The following is a 24,604-nucleotide window of genomic DNA, read 5'->3' as shown; positions in this document are numbered from 1 at the left end:
GCTCATGAAGTAGCCCGGGAGATCAGAGTGCGGGTGTGGCTGCCAGGAACCAGGCGGCTCTGCGGAAATAGCGCCGCGGCCGGCCCTGCGTGCAGCCAGACCCCGGCCGGGGCGACAGCACTCAGGCCTAGATACTGGAACCTGGGCCCCAGGTGCTCACGAGAGCTGGCCGTTTCTTCCCGCCACGCTGGGGGTCTGCGGGTGGGCACCCCCTGTCGCCCGCTGCTCCTGCTGGAATCCGTCCTCCTCGGGGCAGCTCGGAGTCCATGCGGGGTCATGGGCTGGTCCCACTGCCCGCACCCCCCCCTCCACGTGGGAGCCAGGGTGACCTGAGTCAGCGGGCCCTGGGCAGAGCTCTGAGTGTCCTAAGAACCTGCTGACTTGGACGGAGTTCCCAACGCAGCGAGGCCGATGCCTGGGCTGGCCCAGGTCGGGGTCCACAATACCTGGCCTCTGCCACCTGCACCCCAGCCCCAGACATGTGTGAGCGCCCCCTGGGTGGCTGCTCCGCCCCCCAACGCCTGCCCTCAGTGCTGGCCATGCTCCTCGCGTCATCTGAGCCTGGGCAGCAGCAGGGTCACCATCACGCCTGAAGACAGACCTCAGAGGCGGCTCTGAAGCCCGAGCTAACGTCTGCGTTGGCCAGAAGGCTATCCCACCCCTGTCCTGGTCACCGGCTGTCACTAGGGGCCCTAGGGCTGACCTGTTATAGATGGAGGTGCTGGGGACGTCACAGACTCAGAAGTACAGCCACGTTCCTCCCTCGCCCTCCCAAGGGCAAGCTTGCTTTGCTACAGCAAACAGAAAAGAGGTCTTATTAAAACCCTGCCAGCAGGTCAAGTGCGCTGGTGTCGAACCCACCGCAGAGACTGTTCTGACGCCCCCACAAGCCCTCCCCCGCCCCCGCCTCCGTCACACCGGGTCAGGGCGCTTGGGCAGACCCCTGCCAGGGCAGGGATGGAGCCAGGACCCTCTCGTCCCGGGACGACCTTGGCCGACTCTGTCAGCTTCTGGGCCTCAGCTCCCCTGGTCTATAAATCGAGAGGGTTGGGGAGACTATCGTCTAAGATGCCACCCAGCCCTGGCAGTGATGGCCCCTGTCACATTCTGAGAAGTGCCACTTCCCTGGGTCTGGGAAAGATGCCTGGTGACTTACACCCGAAACAGAACTTCTCTGCTTGATGCTCATTTGTTCTCCGAATTTTCTATCACTGACAGTTCGTACTTTTGTAATCTGGAAGGAGACATTCCACATTAAAGAATAAAATATGATGTCCCTTAACCGAGAGGTCCCGCCTCCCCACCCTGAGGCCCCTTGGCATCGCCAAGGCTTGAGTTTGGAAAAAAACACCTTCTATGGGCAACTAACTGTCTGGGGGTGAGAGGGAACCAGCTGGCTGAAGTCAGCTCCACAGCCCACTCCGGCCAGACCAGCAGCTCCTGGGCTGCTTCTGGCCTCACCCACACCCACCGGCCTGCAGCAGGCGACGCCCAGTCACCACTTCCCACGGCTGACAGTGGGCTTCGCCCCGTAGGGCAGGATCCTTTGTGCGAGATGGCCTTTGGGGAGCCAGGGTTGGGTGAGACCCGCGGGAGGGTGGGGCGGGAGAGCGGTGGGGCGGGGCTTAGTCAGCTGGCCAAAACAGCCTGCTTCAGAGCCAGACCTGCTTCCCAGGCAGGGAGGCTCCCGGGCCAGAGAGGGCTGGGGCTGCGGGGCTCTGCCCGCCCGCGTCTCCCTCACTGGCTCAGGCCCCCAGCTTGCCGAGGCCCAGAAGCCTCTTGGGAGGCCCCTCCCTGGACCACGATGACCTCTGCCTCCTGCAGACTCAGGCCCTGCTGGCTGCATCATCCGTGGGTCTAGGCAAGCAGCAGGACCCAGGAGCTGACCATGCAGCGGCTTTGTATTTGAGGACCAAGCCAAGAGAGACCCTGCGGCTGTCACAATACGAATCAGAGAGTGAAGCTTCCAGATTGGCCAGGGTGGGGGCGGAGGCCTCCGTGCCCAAGGAAGTTGGTGCATTGGTGCGTGGTTATCGAAAGGGACAGGTAGCTCAGATGTTTGGTGACATCTCGTAACACCACGCCCCAAGGTCGCTGGTCTTCCTCGGCTTCACTCACGCACGTGCTGGCTCCCTAAATGTCTGTTTAGCGTCTGTGGTCATAGGCCCTGAGAGGGAACACAGAAAATACCAAAATGAAATCAACACCTAGAAACAAAGGCGGGTGAGTTTGATGCATGGAAATTGCATCTCAGTAAGACTGTTGTGAAAAATGGTTTCTTAAGATCTGAGCCTGGAAGGTCATCGCATGCAGATCTCATGTGGGGCTGGCGGCACCACGAGGGCCTTGGGAACACGGAGGATGCTCAAGCAGGATCCTGAGTTACTTACATGAGCGTCACTGATTCCTGAAGAACAGGGCGATGATGGAGTGCAGTGAGTTCCAGGCACGAGGCTCGCTCTGGCTTCAGTTTATAGGAACAGCTCTGTGTCTCCCGGGTGAGGAGCTCCTTACAGGGCTGCTCAGCATCTCATAGACTTCAAGATATTTTTATGTTAAAATAGTGGGGTTACGGGAGGGTACAGCTCAGTTGTAGAGCGCATGCTTAAAATGCAGGAGGTCATGGGTTCGATCCCCAGTACCTCCAGTTAAATTCAAAAATAAATAAACCTAATTACATCCCCCCCAAAACCCCCAAAACCAAACAAAAACAAAGAAAAAAAATTTTAAATAGCAGGGTTAATAGAACAGAGATTTTCAGGGCACTGGGGAGGAGGGGAGTGTGAGGTTTTAAGACTGGGAAGCACTGATCTGGAAACAAACATGGCGCCCGCATTGGAGCGGTTTCTTTGTGTGACCATCCTGTATGTGTCTCCTCCCCCTAAGTGGCGAGGGAGGGACCCCGTGTCTGGTGTGCACCCCGCACGGTGCCCACCCACCTGCGAGCAGGCACTGCCATGCTCGTGACAGGAATGGTGCGGGTTCGGTCGGGCTGGTCTGGGAGCCAATCTTAACTCCGCCCTTAGCTGAGTTAGGGGTTCCCTCGCTGAGACTTTCCTCATTTCAGAAAGTGCAAACCCACCTGTCACACAGGTAGTGAAAACCCAAAGAGCGATGCCTGGAACCATGTCTGGGATGGAGCAGGTGACCAGGAAACACTGGTGCCATGCCTCCAGCTCCACACCTGTCCCGGGAGGTGACACCACGAGGCCAGAGGGATCGCAGCTCCCTCGACACACTTCCTCAGTGAGGGCGCTCCGAGCCTGCCCCGCCCGCCACTGGCCCCTGCCCGGGGAAGGGCCACCAGCCCAAGGTCTCAGAGTCACACCACAGACAGCGGTCACTCATGTTTTATTTATGACAGTTTCTCAGAACACACACATCCGGTCTGGGAACAGAAATGTACAGCATGAGGCTTAAATAACTTTCCTACACTATGTACAATCATCGGCGGAGGTACAAAATATCTGCACACCTGTGCGACCCACCCGGAGGAGGGGCGTGAGCCAGACGAAGCCTGCGCCTGGGCAGGAGACAGCTAGAAGAGAGCTGGTGGGCAGGGCAGGGCTTCCCGTCAGGGTTCCTCTCTGACCCGTGGCTCTTCAAACAAGGCCCTGCAAGGCCCTCGGGACAGCAGTTCAAAGGGCTGGACTGGGGTGTGGGGGGGGGCTGGGAGCTCATCTGAGCGCTAAAGTGGGGGAACAGCACAAAGATGCCTTAGGGAAAACAGAACTTCCCCTGTAACTCTATCCTTGCACATCAGAGGGCAGGGAAGGGTCTGGGAGCCAGGAGAGGAGGGCCAGGCCCAGGAGGGCCGTAGGGGGGCACTGGCCATGCCCTAGCTCCTGAGCCCAGAGCAGGAGGCCTCGCCAAGCTGGGAGCAGCATGCAGTTTCCTGGCTGGGTGGCAAAGAGGCAGACACTGGGTTTCAGCCGCTCGGCAGAAAGGAGCTCAGGGTTCTTGCAGGCAGGCCCTGCCCACAGCAAGCCAGTGAGCACACCGGGCACAGGCCGTGGCTGGACGACCAGGGGTGAGCCCGCATCCAGCCTAGACTGCTTCGGGCACCCCGGGAACACGGGCCTTGCCACGGGAGAGGGCAGGAATCTGCAACTCCACCGAACTGGGCGGTGTGAGAAGGTCCCGGGGACAGTCTTCCCTACGGTGGTTTGTGCTTTAAACTGCAGCGGGACTGGACAACAGAGGGCGCAAGATTTCCTAGGCTACACTGCGGCCACGGTGGGTGGGCAGGGAGCCCCTCACAGATCCACAGCTGTCCCCTCCCGAGGGAGAATTGGCACTCTGACCACCTCAAAGGTGCGGGTGTGCTGGCCTCTGCCTCTCCACCTCTCTCCTTCCTCGGCACGCTCCCGGGTCAACTCCAAGTGCTGCCTTCGAGGGGTCAGGCCCCAAAAGGGACGACAACACTGACCTGGTTAACACTGAGGACAGAGGTTGGCACAGGGCCGTGCCGAGAGGCCGCAGGCAGTGGGGACGGAGGACACCTCAGCGCTTGCACGGGGCTCAACCCGGGAGCCGGGATGTGGGTGCAGGCTCGCTAGGCTCCCGGGGCTGGGATGCGCCTGGGCTCAGGTAGAGACCTGGGCCTGCGGGGTTAAGAGGGCAGCACTCCTGGGCCCCCTGCCCTCCTGCGCAGCCTGCCTGCAGGGCCAGCCTTCGGGGAGGACAGGCCTCGGGCCAAGCCCCGTCTGAGCAGGGCGGCCTGGCGTGGGCACCCTCAGTCTACGTAGGACAGAGCCTGTCTTGGGGGGGGCCTCCTGGGCTGGTTTGTCCAGGTTGCCTGCCGCCAGCCCTGCATTGTGCTCAAATCACCACCATTTTGTGCTTCTGACATTAGGGTGCTTGTGCAGTGAGGGGTGCCGGGGGCCTGCCCCCAACCACGATCCCCAACGTCCCTGAGGGAGCAGGCAGACCTCAGCGCTCTGGAGCACAGCTGGGGTGGCTCCCAAGACTTCAAGTTCAGAGTCAGTGCTTCTCCTGGACAGCAGAGCTGGCCCCACCATGAGGTAGCTGGCCCAGCAGAAACAGCAGGCAGCGGGCAAGGATGCCGGGCACCTCTCGGGCTGCAACAGACCCTGCAGCTACGGTCCAGCCGATCCGGTCGCCCCAGGCTGGGCAGCCAGTCTTTTGTGTTTCTACAGTTTGTAAACAGTCATGCAGACAATTCTTTCCAGGTTGCAAGATTGAAGCTTCCCACGGGAGCGGAGAGGGAGAGGGGTGAGGGAGGCTCACACTCTTTTCTGAGCGGCGGAGGGAGCTCCTGGCACCCCCAGGATGGCCGAGTAGGAGGGGCCTCCAGTCCCAAAAACAGACTGTCCCAAGCTCCAGGCACATTCCTGCAGCACAATGGCTCGCTCAGACTTCACCCCCACATCAAGCAGGGGCCCCTCACAGCAGGACGACTTTCTTAGCCTGAGGGGCAGCTCTGGGCAGGGGGACAGGCCGTGTTCCTCCCTCTGCCCTGTGTGCCAGGTGCCCACGCGCTGGGGCCCCGCAGGGCAGGCTCAGTGCCCTGCCGCGGAGGGAGGGTCACCGAGGGCAGAGCCCAGGGCCACCTCCGGAAGACCCAGGTCACCGTGTCCTCTAAACAGAGCCGTGGCTCCCGGCGCCCAGAAAGGCCGGGAAGCACAAGACCAGTTAACCATCGGAAAAGCAGGCGGACAGGTCAGGGCGGGGGAGGGGCAGGCACAGCGTGCTCCCTCCCGGGCCCCGCCTGCCGCTGGAAGGCGGATTTAACAAAGTCTCTGGAGCTGGGAGTCCACAGTCCCAAAGAAACTCAGTGAAGTCCCTCCCTCCGCTGATCTCCTAAAGGGAGAGCCCCATTCCCTGTGCCGGTCAAGGCTTGAAAACGCATCTCCGGAGAAACCAGAGAAAGAAGCTAGGGGCTCTGCCTGGTTGGGGTGAGATGCAGGGGGCTGGGGAGGGGCGGGGCCGGGTGCACCATCCAAGCCACGTCATGGTGGACGGGCCTCTGAGCTGCTTCCTACGTGGCCCACGCAGGGCTCTGGCAGTGGGGCCCCGGCTCTGGGATGCGGGGGCCGTGGGCAGGAGACCCCGTGGTGAGAAGACACATGTGGCGCTGCGGGCATGGCTGGTGTAAGGCTGCCCAGGAAGGGTGCCAGCCCCAACGGAGGAAGGCACTGACACAGCAGGCGGCCAGAGTCGGGGCACTCGAGTGGTCTCCAGGGAAAGGAGGGGGGCAGGCCCGGGCTGCAGAGCAGAGCAAATGGAGGGGCAGCCCTGGAGGGCGGGAGTAGGACCCCCTTTGGGACTCCTGGCCCCCAAGAGCGGAGGGAAAGAAGATGTGGGAAGAAACTTCAAGTCAGTTTCCAGGAGGCAACAGCAAAAGTGAAAATAAATAAGTTAAACCACTGAAGTATCCTGCTCATCTCCCCAAAGGAGGCGCTACAGCAGCTCCACTGTGGTCCCATCAGAAAGGGGCCCAGGGGAGCACTGGGGTCCTCGGGGAGTGGCTACCGGTGGCCGAGGGGCTGAAGGCCAGCTGCACGCCCAGCTGCCGACACCTGGTTTCCACGGTTACCTGAGGGCTATCTTTTTGGGCTCAGAGGCAGGTGCAGTGGCTGGACCAGGGGAGGCAGGGGAGGCCTGCACGTCTGAGGAACACGGTGGGGGGGCTGCCTCACCTCCCCTACAGGCCCTGCCCTGGGCCAAAGGCTGGAATAAGGGCATGGCCAGCTCAGCAAGAGAAAACCGAGGCCAGGGGTGGAGGGGAGAGAGACGACGGGAAACGCCCTTTGGCTTCACAGCTTAATTTCCTCCCGACCTCCCTGTCCCCAAGGAGGGGGTGGACAGTACCCTGTGAGGAGGCTGGGGAGAGGCCGGGGAGCAGCAGAGGGGCCTCTGGCCCCAGCTTCCTCTCCGCGCTGTCCAGGCTGCTGGGTGGAGGGTCGGGCGGCCCTCTGACCTCACTTCTAGCGGGTGCCGCTGGGTAAGCGCCGGGCAGTCCAGAACTTCACCGTCAGGTCACTGGGGTGAGCAAGAAAGGACTGGTCAGCTCCTGAAGTGGGCCCGGCTGGCTGCCCACCAGTGAAGGAGGGCCTGGGTATCCCACTCGCCAGGCAGCGCTGGGCTGGGGCAAGCGATGCTCAGGGCCGGGGTGGCTGCAGGGTGGAGGGGTGCCGGGCAGTGGGCAGGCCTGTCATCCAGGCCCCAGTAGGATTCTCATCGCGGGTTTTCTCTGTTGTTGCTACTTTGTTTTGTCCTGTCCAGGCCTGAATGCTGCCCCTCTGCCCTCTGCCCCGGGCACCCCTCTCCTGGGGGGTCTGTCCCCCATTCATGCTCAGAAGGAAGAGGGCCAGGCAGGGCAACCTCTGGGGGGCGGGGGGAGCAGGCAGGATGTGGAGGGAAAGAAGGGAGGGGGAGTAAAACAATCTCGTACCGTGAAGAAGCAGCTCAGATCGAAGCGGAGAAAGAGGGGAAAGGAGAGGGGGAGGCTGAAAGAGGAGGGGGGCGGACGTTGGGGGGAGGAGGGGGAGGTCAGGGCATGGTGGTGGCTCGGCCCTTTATGGCCAGGACTCGGCGAGGAAGGCAGGGGGTGAGTCCAGGGACGTAATTCCACAGCTTTACCCGGCAGTCACTGTGGGGGAGAGAGGCGGAGGGAGGGGGCGGAGAGAAGGGACACAGTGGGGACAAGAAGGAAAAAGAAGAGACCCCCTGAGCAGCTGCCCAAGGGACAGAGGGCCTGGGCGCCCGTGTACGGGCCCAGAGCTGGGGCTGGAGGCAGGGGGCCTGGGGTGGCAGGACTGCTCTGCGGTCTGAGACTCCTGGTCAGGGGTCAGGACTGCTGGGTGAGATGGGGCGGGGGGTGGGGGGGTCAGTCCCGGCCTGGGGCCCAGCACCGCCCCTGCCCCCATGCCCGGTGGGCGCTCCGGGAAGACTGGCGCGCAGGCCGGGGGCGCCTGGGGAGGGGTGGGCTCCGTCGCCTGGGCCTGGGGGGCCCTGCCCGGGCTGGGGGGGTGGGGGCACCAGAGCAGAGCCCTGTGCCCACCCAGCACCCACCTGGAGGCGGTAAAGACGTGCCGGGCGTTGGTGCAGATGGCGTTGATGGGGCTGTCGTGGCCCTTGATCTCGCCGATGGGTGTGAAGTTGTCCACGTTCCACACCTTGATGACGCCTGCACGGCAGGCGCTCAGCAGCATGGGGCGTCCCGGGACGAAGGCCAGGGCGCACACCCAGTCCTTGTGCGCGGTGGGGATTTGCTGTGGGGGGAGCCAGCCGTGAGGGCGGGGAGTGGGGGAGCCCCCGGCAGGCAGGCCGCACTGAGCTGCACAGGGGCCACAGGGCCCAGAGACGGGTCCTTGCACCCCTCTCCCAGGCTCGGACCTGAGACCCTGCACCTGCGGAGAAGCCTTCGGCCCTCCTCGGGGTCAGCTGGGCTCCACAGTCAGACCCTTCCCGAGAGCCGCTGTGTGAAGGTGGAGTCAGGAGAGCCTGCCGGCCAGTGGGGTGAACCCAGAGGGAAAGAGGGTGCAGAACAGACCGGCTTGGGGGGCTCTGGCCCAGGACGCAGGGTCCCAGGCCCTGCCTGAGGGCCGCCTCCCCCTGCCCCCCACCCCCCACACCTGCACGAGCTCCTGCTGTTCCAGGTCCCACTTCTTGATGCCGTTGTCTCGGGAGCCGCTGAACAGGACGTCCCCCTGGATGGCCAGACACTCGATGCCGTCGTAGTGCGGGGGCTCAAAGTTGTGCGTGGGGCCCACGGTGCCTGACACGCACTCGCCCAGCTCGAACATCTGCGGAGGGAGGGCGGGAGGAGGAGTCCGGGGAGGGGCCGCCAGGCCGCCCACCCACCCTGGGTCCTGCGCGTGGCCAGTCCCCAGGGCCGCACACCAGGTGGAGGGAGGGGGCTACCTGGGGAGGCGGGGAGACTGACTGAGGTTAGCACAGGGGAGACCCGCAGGCAACACAGGGCTGCGGTGGACAAGGGAGGGCTTGGAGTAAGAGCCTCCTGCCGAATTTTTTTACTTTATAGGGGAGGGGAGAGCTTGGTGGTGGAGCGCGCTTAGCAGGCACGCGGTCCTGGCTTCAATCCCCAGTCCTTCCACTAAAACACACAGAACAGAAAATTTTACAATAAATAAATATGACACTGCCTGTACTTTAAACAAAAGCATTCATCGTAATCCCACCATCCTCTCTTTCCTTTTTCATCTGCTCCTTCCCAGCTTCTGACCCTGAACGCGCGTTTCTAACGACGCGATCAGGAAGAAAGAGGATCCGGGCTGCCGGTGCCCTGTGGGTTTTGTGACGTCTGCCACGCAGTGAGTCGCACTGCAACCCGTTCTGTGGGTTTTCCCTCATTTACTCGACTGTTACTCTGGCCTTAGACGTTTGGGTTCGTTCCCCTTTCCACCATTTACAAAACACCGCTGAAATCTCGGCTTTCCGCGCACACCTTCCTGATCCTTGGGAGTAACTTTTTAGCATAAATTCCTAGAAGTCTCATTATTTGTCACGACTGCTCCCAAGGCAACGGAGGGGGAAGGATGAGGTGGGGAGAGAGCGAGAACTGTGAGAATGGACCCCCAGCCCTGCCGGGCCTTGAGGTCAAGGTCTTCTCGGTACCTTAACATAGTGGTCCTTGGAGCCGGTCACTACCAGGTCGTGCTGGCTGGCGGTCTGGGTGACCGTCAGGCACATCACAGGGCCAATGTGGCCAGTCAGCTTGCCGATGGGCTGGAATCTGTGGCAGGGAGGTCCAAGCGGGGAGGTGGATCGGGGGACCCCAGAGCGGGGCTGGGGGGGTCTGACGTGGCGTGAATACCCAGCCAGGGTCCATCCCCCTTGGAGCAGGACGGAGACCCAGACACCAGCCGCCTGTATCCTGGGGGCTCAGCGGAGCAGCCTGGGTCCTGCCAGCCCTGGGGCACCCCCCCCCAAGTCCTGTGTCCCTCCCCTGGCCCCTCCCTGACCTGCTGAGCTCCCAGATGCGGACGGCGTTTCCCGAGGCGGCATACAGCATGGTGCCCGAGGGGCTGAGGGCGATCTGGTTGACCTGGTGCTCCCCCTGGGCGCTGGTGATGCTGCGGGTGGACGCCGCGGCACAGGCATCACCTGAGACCACCTGGCCTGAGGACCTGCCGCGAGGGAGACGCAGGGTCAGAGGTCAAGGCGTCAGCAGAGGCCAGGACACCTGGCAAAGCCACACAGAACTGATGGCCCGCTTCTGCCAAGAAGCCTTCCCCAACAGATGGACAGGAGCCACGCTGCGCCTGCAGGTTCCTGGTCCCATGAGGGTGGGACCAGGGGGCAAGCTCCGCTCAGCCCGCCGCTGCAAGCCAGGCCGGGGAACTTACGTGAGGGTCCGGATGCACTTGGCCGAGTCCCGGATGTCCCACACCTTGATGTAGGAGGTGGACACAGAGAACACGAGCCCAGAGTGGCTGCAGTACTTGATGGAGACCACGTTGTTGGGGTGGCCCTTCAGAGCAACGATCTCCTGCCCCGTGACCAAGTTCCACACCTTACAGCTGCGGTCTGTAAGACGGCCAGTGTCCTGTCACCTCAGGGGGCCGGGAATGCCTGTCCCTCCACCCACTGGGGCCACCAAGGCTGTGAGAGGTGGTCCAGGGATGCCCAGAGGAAGGGGCTCCAGGTCTGGGGGAGAGAAACATGCTTGTGCCTGCTCCCGTGGCGCAGTGTGTGTGCACAGAGACGCAGGACTTCAGACTAGGTTTCTTAGGCAAGCGCCTCAAAACGCCAGAGTTCTGTGGGCACGGCCGAGGGGAGGGGCCGGGGCAGAATCCCTACCTGCTAACAGCTGACCAAGTTAATGAACGGTGGTAAGCAAACTTTAGGGGGAAAACTTGGAATCGACCAATCTGACCTAGACTGACAGCTGTCTCCCTCCCGCCACGCAGGTGTAGATAGCATTTCCCGTTTCTCTGCCAGCGTGTCTACCACCCAGCTGCTGCGTCTGCTGGTGATGTTCTCTGACTTCGTTGTTGTGACTAAGGAATGGTAGCTTTGTAGACTTGTGCTGCGTGGCCATCAGTGCTGGGGGGCATGGGGGGGCTGGGGGCCTGGTGCTCGGGGCCAAGATGAGCAGACAGGGGGCGGCACCTGACAAGCTCCCTGGAGTGTCCGAGGCAGCTCTGAAAGGAGGAGCTGGACGGAGCCCCTACGGCCAGCTCTGAGGGTACCCGTGGAGGGGATCCCTGAGCCCTGGCAGGCAGTGAGCCAGCCGACCCCCCACACTCCAGCCGGGTAGCTGTGTTCACATCTCCTGGGCAGCCCACTCTGGTGAAGGGACCAGGAGGGAAGGGGGAGGCCCTGACCCTACCTGGCAGGTCTGGGCTCCACCCACCTTTGGACCCTGTGAAGAGCAGCTCGTCCGTGGCGTCCAGGCAGAGGATGGGCTTGGTGTGGCCCTCGGCCATGGAGACACACTGCAGCGGGGCCGTCCGCGCGCCCTTGGCTCCTCCCACAGGGATGATGGTGCCCCTTCCCGGGAGAGAGGGAGAGAGGCGCCTGTCAGCCCGGGGACTATGGCCAGGCAGAGGGGCATAGGGCAGGTGCAGGAGGCTCCGGGCACCCCAGCCACAGCCCCCAAGGCCTGAGGGCTGCGCGGGCAGGGGCCTGTGGTCCAGCAGCCTTCCTGGCGCCATGCTGAGCACTTCTGGGAGCAAGCCCCCCAGGCACCACCGGAAGAATCAGAGCATGTGGACCCCACCCTCAGGGAGGTCCCCTCCGATGCTGGCCTGACCTAGACCTGAGACACATGTGCTTCCAGGGCCCGGCAGAGCAGGCAGAGACGCGAGCTGGAAGGGGCGCCTCTGCTGCCTCGGCTGCCCCAGGGGGAGGCGCAGGATGCAGAAAGAGGGCGCTCAGGCTGCCACGCCCACGCAGAGAGCCGCACACGCAGGCATGCACCCCACCCCACGGCCTTTTGGGACCAGCACGGTCAGGCCTGTGACTGCCGTTACAAAGGGCTAAGTCCTCCCAGGGACCCCTCCTCGGCTCTGGGGAAGACATCTGGGCCCCTCTGAGAAACGAGACTACAGGACCCAGAGCGGCCCCCCTCCCCACGAACACTCAGGGTGGCGAGCAGGCTTCCCCTGAGCGGGAGGGCCTGAGGATGAGGCTCTGTTTCTCAGGGAGGCCTTTGGGAACAAGGCCCTGGCTGGGCAAGTCCAGGCCTGAAAATATGTCCTACTTTCCTAGCTCTTTCCAAAGAGAGGGCTGACCCTGACAGTGACACCGTGGCCGAGAGCATCTGAAATGACCGATGTCCCGCCAGTGGCTTCCCAGAGCTCCTGCGTCCAGACTCAGCTGGCCCACCCCGAGGTCAGCGGTCAGAGAGGTCCAGCTGCCCCCCAGCGTCGCACACACACGGACGGCCCCCCATGCCGCCCCACCCCAGCCCCTCAGTTCCGATGCTGGTTTGGGCCCAGCTATGTGGCTGGGAAGGCACCTAGGACAGCTGTGGGAAGATGGCATGTTAACAGGAAAACCCTCCTCTGATGGAGAGGCCGGGGAGGAGGGTGGCAGGCTTGCTGCGGTGGGAGGGTCACAGAAGCGCCACCCCAGGCCAGGGAACGGTGAGCAGCGCTGGGAGCCCTCAGTGGAGGGTGGCCCTCTCCCAGTAGGGGCTCAGGCCCCCTAGGTGCTGGGACGTACTCCTCGAGTTGGGGGGCTGCGTGGAGTGGGCTGCGGGGAGAGGGCCACAGGCCAGGACAAGTGGGCAGGGGCACTCCTCACTCAGAGCCCAGGTTGGGAGGTGCCCAAGGACACAACTGAGTAAAAGCAAGGATGCCGAGCACGGCGGACTGGTGGATCCCCCCTCGGCAGAGCTCAGCCCGGCCCGGCCTCCAGGCTCCGGAGCACCCCCCAGAGCCCCCAGCAAACGACCCACAGCCATGCCTCCCCCCAAACCCCCAGCTCCAGCCTGGTGCAGTCAGAGGCCACGCAGCACCCCCCAAGAGGGAGGAACCAGGGACGAGGTGGGGCCACGAGAGGAGGGGGCCGCATGCTGAGGACAGGGTGCAGGGGGCGGGGGGGAGACAGAGGATGAGCCATTCTGTGTGTACCTCAGGACCTCCGACAAAGAGGAGTCGCTGTCATCAGACCTGGGGGCAGAAAATTAGCTGGATTAGGGGGGAGGGGAACACACACGAGGGAGCAGAGGCGGCAGCAGTGCGGGGAGGTCAGAGGGCGGTTATCTCTGCAAGGGGAGCGGAGAGAGGAGACGGGGAGGCCGGAGGGACAGTGGGAGAGGAGGGGACTGGCCTGGGAGCTGGGGGCGCCCCTTGGCTAACAGGGGGCTGGGGCGGAGCCTCGCCGGTCCCAGGCCCTGGCTGCCTCACCGCACAAGCTGGGGGGCACCCTGCCCCCTCCGAGCAACACTGTGCCTGCTCCCACCCTCCTAGGGCGCTAGTCTCTCCCAGCTGTTCCTCAAGGACTTGCTGGTCACCAAGCCCACTGTCCCTGGGAGCTGCTGGGACTGTGCCCAGGAGCTGGCTCTGCCCACACATGGTTCCTGACACCTGGCCCCTGGACAGGGCGGAGGTCTGGACATCCCAGGGCTGGGATGCTAAAGTCCTACCCAGTGCTGCTGAGAGGGACCTGACAACTGTCAAGGGGTTGGGGGAGCCCTGGCTGGTGTGGGAGGGCCTGGGTGGCAGGGGGACAGCCTGGCTGGTGTGGGGCGGCTGGCTGGTGTGGGGGGGGCCTGGTGCTCTCCTCCTTCAAGGCAGGTTCGTGGAAGGAGCAACGTTTTGACCCAGCAAGGGGAGGGGCTGACGTCAGGCGCCAGGCCCAAGGACCAGCACTTTGCAGCCTGGGCTCCCCCAAAAGACAGCACCATCCCCCATCTAAAAGGACTGAGAAGCCGTTAGAGCTGAGGGGAGCCCTCTGGGGCTGCAGAGAGCTGGAGGGGCAGGGGCCCCAGCAGTGTGGGGAGCACAGGAAGGAACACACGGCGGGCCAGGCCCCCCACAGGCAGAGCCCCGCCGTCAGGACCGGAGCCGGCGCGAGTCAGAGCTCTGGTCTGGGCCCAGGTGGGCCTCCTCTGGGTGGACCCTGGGGCCTCTCTGGGCCTCAGCTCCTCTGCAAAACACGGAACCCGACCCTCGAGGCTGGTTTGCAGTTCACGTGAAATCACGTGTGCTAGCCCAGAGCAGCGCGGGGGCGATGAGCATCAGTGTGCGGGTGAGTGCCCAGTGGGAGGGTCAGGAGGGGTGGGCTGGCCCCACCATGTGGAGGGGACAGGGTCTCCTGCAGGGACGGTTCACGAGGGCACTGGGGCCTGGTCGCAGCGTTAGTGAGGAGAAGGCAAGTTGAAGCTGAAGGGGCTTCGGAGAGGAATTAGAGTCCACAGGAGGATTCAGGGGCAGTTTTGGGAGGCCCCCGAGGTGCCCAACGTGCATGGCCTCCCCTGCCCCAGCTGCCCAGCCCCAGTCCCGGGGCTCCCCTCCTGCCTCTCCTGCAGTCCCGGCACGCCCGGGGCATGGCAGGGTCCTCGCTCAGCACAGAAAGGGCACAGGTGCCGCGAGAGGGTCCAGAACAGCGAGGCCAGGGTCTGCCCGCCGCCCCACCTGCCTGCGGCAAGGACCAGCCCGCAGGCTCCCTGTCCCCTCAGCGCCCCCGCCCCATCCCTGGCCCCTGACTCTTACTTGTCCAGTGCTGATCCTTGGCTCTGATTACTGGTGAGACGAGAGAAGACGTTTCGGTCGTTGCGGGGCCGAGTAGGAGGGGATGAGGGGGGTGTGAACCCATCTGTGGACCTGGCAGGCGGGCGGGACACAGGGCAGCATCTGTTAGCACCCGCACCTCAGCGCGGCCGTCTGTGTCGCTGTCTGGCGCGCGGGGCAGGTTCTCCCTCAGCCCGGCTGCCGCCCAGCCCCTGGGGGCTGCTTTTCACAGTCAGTCCTCCTTCTCCGTGGGTCTGGGAATTCACCTGCTCACTACAGCCTACTAGTGACCCCAAAACAGTGCCAAGGGCTTTCCTGGTTGTTTGCACACATGAGGACAGCAGCGAGAACTTGAGTCCCCAAGTGCACGCGCTCCGGCGGAGGCCCAGAGGGGCGCCGCCCGCCGCCCGCTGCACACACGCAGCCTTCCCACAGTCTGCTTAGCGCCGCGCTGGGTGTACTTTTGTGCCCTTTGTTGGTGATGTCAGGCTGAAATGGTGCTGCAGGGCTGTGGTTTCCTGAGCTCCGGGAAGCCGGGAGTGATTTTTGGAGAAAGTGCATGTGAGAGGAGCTTTGTTCAGGCGTGAGTCCTTGCGCTGTTGGCTGTGAGGCCAGTGTGAATGGAGTAACGACACCTTTTAGACAAGGTGTCCGTAAACAGAAACCCCCGTGATGGGCTGACGAGAACGCTGCGGCCCCGAGGCCCAGCCCTGTCCCGCCTTAGTGGCTCAGGACCACTAAGTCAGTGCTCAGTGACTCAGGAACCGCAGTGCTGCCAAGAGCGGGACCCGACGGTGGGGGCGGGGGGAGTCCCAGACCTCACGGCCCTGCCCCGTCCGTTACCGCGGCCCCTCTCCTGGCACAGCTGTCCTCAGGTTCAGCCGAATCCTCCCTCCCCTGGACAGTCATCGTGAGTTCAGCCTACATCGCCCCCAACCACAAATTCAGCATGCTCCAGGGTGACGGGATGGCCTGAGGGGCCCCAGGTGCACAGAGGTCATTCGGCTCCTCCCACCGGAGGCCCGTTTGCAAGCCATGAGCCCGGGCTCGGCGACAGGAGAGAGGGATGGGGGCAAGCCCTCCGCCGCCACAGAAGGCGCAAGGGGGCACCTGAGCCCTGTCCTTCTCCTGCTTCTCTGTGGGACCCGGCGAGGACACCAAGCAGCTCTGAAGGTCTAGATGAGCTGGAGAGGCATCTGGAGACCTGCAGAAGCCCATGGGGCCCTGAGAGGCTGGCTGGCTGGGGACCTGCCACGGCTCTGTGTCACCTCCTGGCTGTCCTTCCCTTCTAACTCTGCCCACGTGACAAGTCCCTGAAAGGACCGGTGGCCATGACTGGGGCAGAAGCACATCGGTCCAATGGCCAGTCCAGGCCACTGCAAAGCTGCCCACACTGAGCTCCCAGCAGTCAGCAGGTTTCAGCAGCAGGCTTGGTCCCCAGCTCAGGGGGGACCTGAGCTGTGGCTGACAAAGTGGGGAAGGGGCCAGTGGGGGAGCTGAGCGGGCCCAGATGAAAGTGTCCACGGCGGTCTACAGCAGGCGTCCCGCGCCTGGGACTGGGTGGGCAGCGACCCTGCCACAGGGTCTGGAGCTCGCCCTCACCTGATGGGCTGCCCTCGGTCGTAAGACTTCCTCCGGGTCAGCGGGGACGTCTCGGCGCCTCGAGACTGCCGGGGGCTGGAACGGAGGGTCCAGTAAGGCCCAGGCCCACCTCCTGGCTCCCCCCCGCAGGCCCCACCCCCAGCTTGGCCCCCTCCTTACAAAGTGCTCCCTCTGGTGGGCAGGCTGATGGTCCGCGAGACCTTGTCCCGGTAGTAGGGGTCTCGGACGGAGAAGCCCACTCCGTCCTCTTTGATCTCCACCAGGGAGGCCAGGGACTTGGTGATGTTCTTGGTGGAGGCGTCCAGCGGGGGGCCCAGGCACTCGGCCGACACGGCCTTCATCTGGGCAGACAGCGTGGGCTCCCCCTGGGGTAGGAAGGGCTGAGTGGGCCCACTGGCCCGGACAGGACCGCACAGAAGGGGGAGCTGGGGAACTTCCCACGGGGGAGACGTGCCACCTGCCCGAGGCAGAAGGGCTGAGGGAAGGGCCAGGCAGACACCCCCAGACTGTCTCTCCAGGCCCCTGCTGTGTCCAAACCAACAGGAAGGTCTTCTCCGCCCTGATCTGCACGTTGTGAACAGTATGCCCTGGCTGACCTCTGCTTCACCAGCTGATCAGTTTACCCAGAAGCTGTGCCCAATTCACTGTTCCCAGTCCACAGGCTTCCCCCTTCTCCCTTTAGTAAACCATTTCTTGGTTCAGTCTAGCCTTGTAACCCCTCCCTCCACGTCAGGCAGACCCCCTCACTGTTGAATCAGTTATCTGCACGCAGGATACCAGACATCTAGGGTCAGCCTCTGACTCAGCGGGAGGCAGAGTCTAGGGTGGGGAAGAGGGAGGTTTCTGAAAGTGGGGCCTCTGGCTAAGGTGACATCACTCCACCCTCTTCACAGTGACTGGGCTGTCACAGGTCACACATCTGGGCAGCACCACAGCTCCAGGTTAGACCCTTCTTGCACCTGCGTCCCAGCTGGAGGCAATGCTGGGTTGGGGCTGGGGGTGAGAGCAGAGCCACAGGAAGGCAGAGACCAGGCTGCGGGGGGCCCCTGCCCACCTTCTGTGGGGCTCACCTTGAACTTGAAATCGTCATGGCTGGTAGAGCCTTTCATAGTGAACGACTGGGAGAAGCTAAGGAGGAAACAGGGTTGGGGGGTCAGGATGCTGGCAGCAAGTGTCCTGGCTCCCTGGGACTTGGACTTGTGAGTCCCAGAGAGCCCCCAGCCCCGGGACCCTACAGCATCCCCTCGCCCCAGACCCCCGCACAGCTGCGAGCCCACCACTCACTCCCGCCCTGGAAACTCACCTCCCCTCCGAGAACTCGGACACCTCCTCATCTGTGCTGGCGTAGCCGTTCTCTGCGGAGGGAGTGGAGGGGTGAGGCTCCACGGCGTGCGAGCGGGAGGGGACGGCCTCCCTTCCCCCCTCACCCTCTGGGATCAGACAGGGCCTCTGGGGAGCCTGGGGAGGAAAGGGTCTGCAGGGCTGGAGGCAGGGAGCCCTGGGGGCCCACGCCCCGAGCGCTGCCCCGCCCCGTACCCTGCTGCACATTGTAGATGAGGGCCTGCAGCTCAGGGTGGGCCTCCGCCTTCTCCCGCAGGGCGTCCAGCAGCTGGTGGTTCTGGGAGGAGCCCGCTATGTCTGTCTGCCTCAGCCGGCCTTCCAGCAGCCGGATCTGGGCCTCCTTCTGAGCCACCTGCAGCCCCTGTGGTGGGGGGGGCAAGCTCTGGGGTTACCTTAGCTCAGCTTGGGGCTGTGGGGACCCCATCACTGCCCTCCCCAGATCTGCTCCCAAGACACTTGGGGGGCCCCCCACTAGTCCCCAGACCTCACCTGTGCCTGCCACAGACTGGAGAGGCACCCCAGCCCCCTTCACCTTCCCCACACTCACGCTGCGGGACACACTCCCCAAACGGCTGAATCCTCTCCCCAAAATGCACATGTTGATGCCAGCCCACCTTGTCGATGGACGCCTTCAGGAAGTTGTCCAGCAGGAGACGGGCTTCAGCCAGCGAGCAGGAGCTGATGACCACCGACGTGTCTGTGGAGTCCAGCTCCTCCTGGGACGGGGAGGCAGAGGGCCTGTGTCACCAGGACGGCCCCACCTGCCCAGGCGCCCGCCGCCCCCGCCTGGCCGGCCCACGGGCACCTTGGTCTCCTCCAGCTGCACGATGGTGGCCTGGCAGTCACCAATGCTGTCATTGATGTAGTCGATGTTGGCGGCCAGCACCTCGATCTCCTCCGCCAGCTCCTGCAGCCCCTTCTCCTCCTCCGGGCTCTCGGCCTGCAGCCTTTCCCGCTTCCTCCGCAGCGCCTCCTGCAGGAGGAACAGCTCCTCCCTTTTCTGGGGGAGGGAGGAGGCCTCAGGGTGCCGCCGGCCCCGCCCCTGCGCGCAGCTCCCAGAGGGGCTCGAGGCGGAGGGAGGAGACGGGAAGGGGGCGGCAGCCCACCTTGATGAGCCGCTCCATGTCGGCCTCCAGGTTGACGATGGTCATCCTCTGCATGACGATGTCGATGATCCTCCGCTCCAGGGACTGCCACTTCAGCCTGGCAGCCTTGCTGAAGCTCTGGCTGGCCCCCTTCTTCTGGAACTTCTTTCTGAGGGACCAAGGCCAAGGGGTCCTGGCAGGACCATCCTCAGTCTCGGCAACTGCGTGGAGCCCCTGACCCAGAGCTGACGGCCGAGGGGACCCTGGAGCTTGCCTCTCCCTGGGCCTGCCCCCATGGGCCAGGTGCCCCCACTGCCTCACCTGGGAGGGCGGGTGCCAGGCACAGCAGGCGTGGGGTGGTTCCCCAAGAAGTGGCCCATTTTGCGGTCCCACTGACGCACGATGCTGGAGACGGAGCGGGCCCCCGACTCGGCCTCGGACGAGGTGGTGCTGGCCGACACCTCAGCCCCGGAGTCCAGCATAGGCGGCTTCAGGCCCACTCGCCCCGCCACCCGCTCAGACATGGGCTTGGTCAGGCGCCTCAGTGCAGAAACCTGGGGGCCCAGAGGAGGGGGCCTGGTGAGCAGGGTGCCCCGGAGCCCACAGAAAGGCCCAGCTTGAGGGTGCCTGGCAGGCAGGAGATGGGGGCTGCTCCGTCCTGGCTTGGGTTTGGGACTGAGAAAGGGCCAAGGGGTCTTGGATGGGAAATGAACACAAAGGAGACTTCCCTCTTTTAAAACGAGCGTCTCAGGCATTTGGACCAGCGCCAGCAGCCTGCCCCTGGGGCCTAAGCTCTCCTGCCGAGACAGGCCACCCAGAGTCAGAGCACGAAGTGAGGGGGGAGCCAGGGCCACGGGGCGCCCCCAGGAGAGGGGACATGGCGGGCCGCAGGGGAGGGGCCGAGCTCACCTCCTGGGTTTTCCTCCTCAGGACTATTTCCTGCTGCCGCTTCTGGGACTCCAGAGCCCGGATCTGAAACTGTGGGTGGGAGAAGAGGTGGGGTCCACACTCGGGCCCTGAGCCGGGTCTGCACGGGCTGGGCTGGGAAGGCCTGGCCGGCTCTGCGTGTGAGGGTGTGGCTTTCGGGGCAACCCGCGTGCAGCCAAAACTTGTTGGAAAAGGGCATAATGGCCTTTCCCCGAGGCCACCATGTGGGCCCCTTTCTGCACAAGAACTAGTCTCCCGGCCTCTTCTCCCCACTTTGGGCGGGGAGCCCTGGACCAGAGGGCGGGGGCCTCTCTGCAGGGCTGGAAGCTGTACACCCTTGCATGGGCCTGCTGGGGACCTGGCAGCTCCCTGCCCTGAGCTGGGCTCCAGGCCCTGCTCTGAACCACAGGGGGCTGCACCAGGGCCTGCAGGGGTCCTGCCCTTCGGCATCGGACCATCGCCTGTCACCGCTCGGGGCGGCAGGAGATGAGGCCTGGGGCACAGAGAACCTGGGGACCCGGGGGTCCTCAAGGCCACCCCTCACCTCCTGTCGCCGCTGCTCCTTCTTGAGCTGAGCGATCTCCCGGTTCCTCTTGGTCTCTACAAGCCGCCGCCGCTGCTGCTCCTCCCGCATCTGCTTCATCAGGGCCACCTGGGACGGCAGAGGGGTGGCAGGAGCGGTGGGTGCCCACAGCCTCATCAGTGGGGGCTGGAGCTGCCCCCAAGCCTGGACAACTGACCGCCAGGAGCGGCCCCACTGCCAGCCCGGCTGTGCCGGTGCGGCCACCCTGCCGGGTCCCACCACGGCCTCCACTGCTCTGAATGTCGCAGCTCCTGGTGGCCCTCACCCAAAGCCACTGCCTAGTCCAGCCATCCTAGGACTGGCCTGAGGGGCTGGAGGCCCACCCAGATGGAACCTGACCTCTCTCCCACCCACAGCTGAGCTGCTGACCTGCACATGCCCAGGCCAGGTTCACGGTGACGACAATAAAAACCAGCATCGTTTATTGAGACCACGGTCCACGCCAGGCCCCGTTCTCATGATAATCATACAAGAGAGGCGTGATCGCTCCCGCTTTATAAATGAGGAATGAGCTTCAGTGAGACAAAGTGACTTAAAGTAACAAGTGGCCAGACCTCTAGCCCAGGTCATTTTGCCTCAGTTCCTAGCACGGCCACAGGGACGGCATCACTGCAGGTCAGAGCAGAGCTGGCCACCGAGCACAGGGCCTGGAGCCAAGTTCTCAGAGGCCTGGCCAGAGGCACAGAGAGCACCACCAGTGTGGTGTGGCCAGAGGTGACCTGGCCTTATGGGGAGCCGCCCCCCTGACCCTCACGTCCCAGTACCCAGGGCACAGAGTGCACAGTGCACAGGGGTCAGACTCCTCTCACATGACAGTGGCATGAGAATCAGGTGCAGGTGGTCCCTCCTCTGCCACTGAGGCCTCCGACACCCCGGGAATGTCAGCAGGCTGCCCCAGGTCAGTAGGGAGGAGAAACGACCTGGGGGGGGGGGCCTGGTGAGTGCGTTGGCTCCTCCCCCAGGAGGCATGCTCTGTTGGGGGGATCTGCAGAGAGGAGGAGGGCTCCCTGCTGCTGGCCTCTGGGGTCCAGGCTGAATGTTCCCCCAAAGGGCTGGGGACGATGAGAGCAAGTGAGGTGTCAGCTAGGACTGGACCTGAATCCACACACTGAGAGCTGCGTGCACATCCAGACGGTGGCACTCTTCCGGGGTATGGGCTGGGGGCCTCCCAGGGAGGGATGCATCTTTCTGGACAAAGGCCCATCTGTCTGCCCAGCTCTGCATGGGTGGCTGAGCCCTGCTAAGGTCATCACAGGGGTGGTGGTCTCAGGACGGGTAGATACATTCCAGGCACGTGGCGGCACAGTGCCTGAGGCCGGCGCTGTCCTGAGGTGTGCAGAAGACATGCCCCTCTCCCTAGGACACCTGTGTAACTGCAGGGCCTGGCCCTGAACTGTGGCAGCAGGGTCTCGGGCACTGGCTCTCAGGGCATCCAGCTTGGCTTCTGTCCATCCGACAGAGATCCTGGGACGGCCCAAGTATATTCTTTTCAGCCTCTTTCCCAGGCTCACAAAAGCGCAGTGAGCTGGGCAAAGCCGGTCCCCGGCTGAAGGGCCAAGCAGGCTGACACTGAAACCCAGGAACACATAGGGACCCTCTGTTCTTCACACACATCCTGAGCATTATTACATTATTTTTCCAGGCTTCAGAGATGGTCCTCCCTCATAAGGCTGTACCGTAGGGTCACCTCCTACTGAGATAGCAGATGGCCAGCACTGCCGGGGCCACCGTGAGAGGCATTAGCCAGGGAGTCTCCAGGGAGACAGACTGTGGATGCTGGCAGACCCCCCAGAACTGCTCCAGGATCTGCAGGGCACATAGACCCCAAGTGGGGACGACCAAGGCCCCGTCCCTCCCTCCTGCCGCCAGAGGGCGCCCGCTGACCCAAGCCCCCACCACCACCCCGTGTTGTCCTGCAGCCCTGTCGCAGCACCTACAGATGTGGTCCACTGGCAAAAGGCCCCCTAGCGGCCAGCGCAGAACGGCTAGTCTGGGCACAGCAGGACGGGCCCTTCTCCACCTGGCCAGGCTGATGGGGCCCTGGACATGTGGCCCAGGCTGGTTGGGGACAGAGTCTGCCCAGGATAGGTGGCTGCGCCAGATGGCTGAGGGTCCACCACTCAGAGTCTACATCACTCTGTAGCCTCTCTCCTCTGCACACTGGTCAACACCAGCCCAGTCAGCGATGACTCAAGCCCATCAGCCCCAAGAGCACCGGGTGATCCCCTCTGCGGGGGCCGTTCCCAAGGCCAGCCCTCCACAGCTCTCTGGGGTCCCGCCGCAGGGCCTAGCCCAGGGCTGTGGAGGGCGGGGTACATGGGGGTGGGCAGGGCCTGGGCAGGAACCCAGGGGGGTGGAGGACACAAAGGGAGAATGAACCCGAGGGCCTGGGTGAGAATGAGAGCCTGCCTGACACGGAGGCGGGAGACCCAGGAGCCAGACTCGAGTGCCCGGAGCCCCGGCAAGTAGAAAAGCGAGGCAGCGAACAGAGTGAGTCCCAGCGCTGCTCTAAGGGGCTGGACCCGCTCTGAGCCCCAGCTTCCCACATGCAACGTGGGGACCACACCAGAGCTTCCTTCCCGAGCTTCTCCTGGGGACTGGATGTGGTCATGGTGCTGGGCAACTGGCCTAAAGCCACAGCAAGCATCCCCACAATGGTCACAGGTGTTGTTGTTGTTGTTGTTGTTGTTGTTGTTGTTGTTATCATTAGCAACGGCGGCATAGACCCAGGAGCAGTGAAGAGTTGGGCCCTGACAGTGGTTTCACCCTGACGACACCCTGGCTAAGACAGTGTCCGGGGCCGGGACGGGGCTGAACCAGGCAACACCGTGTCAAGATTACCATCCTCACTGACAGTGATGATTATTTTTAACAAGAAAGTGGGTTCTGAAACTACATTGTCCCCCAGCCCATCTCCCCTACCTTGGCCTCCTTCATCGTGGCCCCGCCCCCAGCCACCACCTTGATGTCACCCGCCCCTGCCCCCAGCCCCGACCTGGGCGTCACCCCGGCCGAGCCCCGGCACCCACCTTGGCCTTCTTCATCTCGGCCACCTCGGCCTGCAGCTTCTTCAGCTCCCTCTCGTAGCGAGACTGGTTCTTGAGCAGCCGCGCGTGCTCCTTCTGTGCGGCCTGCAGCTTCTGCAGGTCGCGGTTCATTTCCCGCAGCCTCTTCTCGTAGTCGGCCTTGATCTTGTTGGCCTTCTCCTCCGTGTAGCACTCCATGGTACCTGTGCGCGGCGGGGGCAGCAGTCGGCACCACGGCCTGTGTCTGGCGACTGGGCCGCTGTGGGCTCAGATGCCGCAGGTGGCCCGGGCTCCAGGCTCGAACCCTCCACTGCCTGTCCCTCCATGTGAACCCGGGAGGGGGCGGTGCTCAGACTAGAAGGGACCAAGGCCTTTCCCACTGCGATACTCTGAGGGACCGTGATGGGGTGTTTTCATCTTGAGAGCTCTGAGCCCCTGGTGAGGGTCCCGGGGACTTCCCACTGGCTCAGTTCTGATCCGTGACTGGAGGAAAGGGCTGGGGCAGGGGGAAGGGGAAGAGTGGGCAGGAGAAGCCAGAGTGACGTGAGCTCGGGCAGAAGGAGCAAACTGGTTCTCCACACTTGGCCTTTCCTACCTGAAATGCATCTCCACATGCACGTCCAACCGAAGTGGCAAACAGGGGCTGACCCACCTCCCAGTGCCCATGCCCTCACCATCTCGTGTCCACCATCACGTCCTTCCTGAAGCTCGCCCCTGGAGATACCCTTGGCTGCCCTCTCTGAATTCCCCACCAATCAACCAACAAAGCCTTGTCTCCACCCTCACAATGTATCCACCTCTCACCACCTCCAGGCCAAACCCTCTCCCACCAGGACCTTTACAGCAGTTTCCTAACTGCGCTCAACTTCCACTCTCGTTCCCCACACAGCAGCCAGAGTGATCTTGTCAAAATGCTTTTAAAGCTTACATCCTGTCCCTCAAAACTCCACTCTTCCGTCTCCCATGGAGAATAAGACAAATGTCCTTCAAATGGCTGACACTCCTGGTCCCACACTCCTCTGATCTCCTCTGCTGCTTCTGTCCCCTCAGTGTGCTCCAGCCATCTGCCCCCTCATCATTCTGCCAACCTGCCAGGCACATGCCTGCCTCGGGGCCTTGGCATCTTCTGTTCCCTCTTCCTGCAATGCTCTTCCCCACACTCGTTTGGCTCCAGCACTATCTTACCTCCTCTGAGCTCTAGCTCTGATGTCAGCTTCTCAGCAAACTCTCCCATGACCATCCTCTTTAACGCTCCTACCCCCTCCCCCACATGCCCTGTTCCTCTTCCCAGCTGCATTTTTTCGTAATGCCTATCCCAGCAGACATACTATAGAATCTGCTGTTTCTCCTATTTATGTCTGTCTGTCCTCA

General features: G+C 63.3%; 1 protein-coding gene across 4 annotated transcripts in view; it reads right to left on the bottom strand.

Moving 5' to 3' along the window:
- Positions 1 to 3,334: 3,334 nt before the first annotated feature.
- The window catches only part of KIF21B (kinesin family member 21B), a 42,607-nt gene continuing 21,337 nt past the window's right edge, over positions 3,335 to 24,604 (bottom strand). Inside the window, exons 15-35 of one of the 4 annotated variants that reach the window (XM_074351544.1) lie at positions 23,237 to 23,436; positions 20,169 to 20,276; positions 19,607 to 19,675; positions 19,019 to 19,251; positions 18,719 to 18,890; positions 18,418 to 18,612; positions 18,227 to 18,328; positions 17,808 to 17,973; positions 17,575 to 17,626; positions 17,342 to 17,399; positions 16,431 to 16,636; positions 16,272 to 16,346; positions 14,652 to 14,762; positions 13,068 to 13,106; positions 11,345 to 11,481; positions 10,335 to 10,515; positions 9,951 to 10,115; positions 9,604 to 9,721; positions 8,601 to 8,771; positions 8,038 to 8,237; positions 3,335 to 7,005 (exon numbers count right to left, since the gene is read on the bottom strand). In XM_074351544.1, the coding sequence (XP_074207645.1) occupies positions 6,951 to 7,005; positions 8,038 to 8,237; positions 8,601 to 8,771; positions 9,604 to 9,721; positions 9,951 to 10,115; positions 10,335 to 10,515; positions 11,345 to 11,481; positions 13,068 to 13,106; positions 14,652 to 14,762; positions 16,272 to 16,346; positions 16,431 to 16,636; positions 17,342 to 17,399; positions 17,575 to 17,626; positions 17,808 to 17,973; positions 18,227 to 18,328; positions 18,418 to 18,612; positions 18,719 to 18,890; positions 19,019 to 19,251; positions 19,607 to 19,675; positions 20,169 to 20,276; positions 23,237 to 23,436 (2,813 nt within the window). In that variant the 3' untranslated portion in view covers positions 3,335 to 6,950. The remainder of the gene's footprint in view (positions 7,006 to 8,037; positions 8,238 to 8,600; positions 8,772 to 9,603; positions 9,722 to 9,950; positions 10,116 to 10,334; positions 10,516 to 11,344; positions 11,482 to 13,067; positions 13,107 to 14,651; positions 14,763 to 16,271; positions 16,347 to 16,430; positions 16,637 to 17,341; positions 17,400 to 17,574; positions 17,627 to 17,807; positions 17,974 to 18,226; positions 18,329 to 18,417; positions 18,613 to 18,718; positions 18,891 to 19,018; positions 19,252 to 19,606; positions 19,676 to 20,168; positions 20,277 to 23,236; positions 23,437 to 24,604) is intronic. The other 3 variants (XM_074351545.1, XM_074351546.1, XM_074351547.1) reach the window with 3 other exon arrangements.

Source organism: Camelus bactrianus, chromosome 23 (assembly GCF_048773025.1).
Source record: "Camelus bactrianus isolate YW-2024 breed Bactrian camel chromosome 23, ASM4877302v1, whole genome shotgun sequence".
Classification (NCBI taxonomy): Eukaryota; Metazoa; Chordata; class Mammalia; order Artiodactyla; family Camelidae; genus Camelus; species Camelus bactrianus.
The sequence above is the reverse complement of the archived record's forward strand: the minus strand, read 5'-3'. Positions and strand labels throughout refer to the sequence as shown.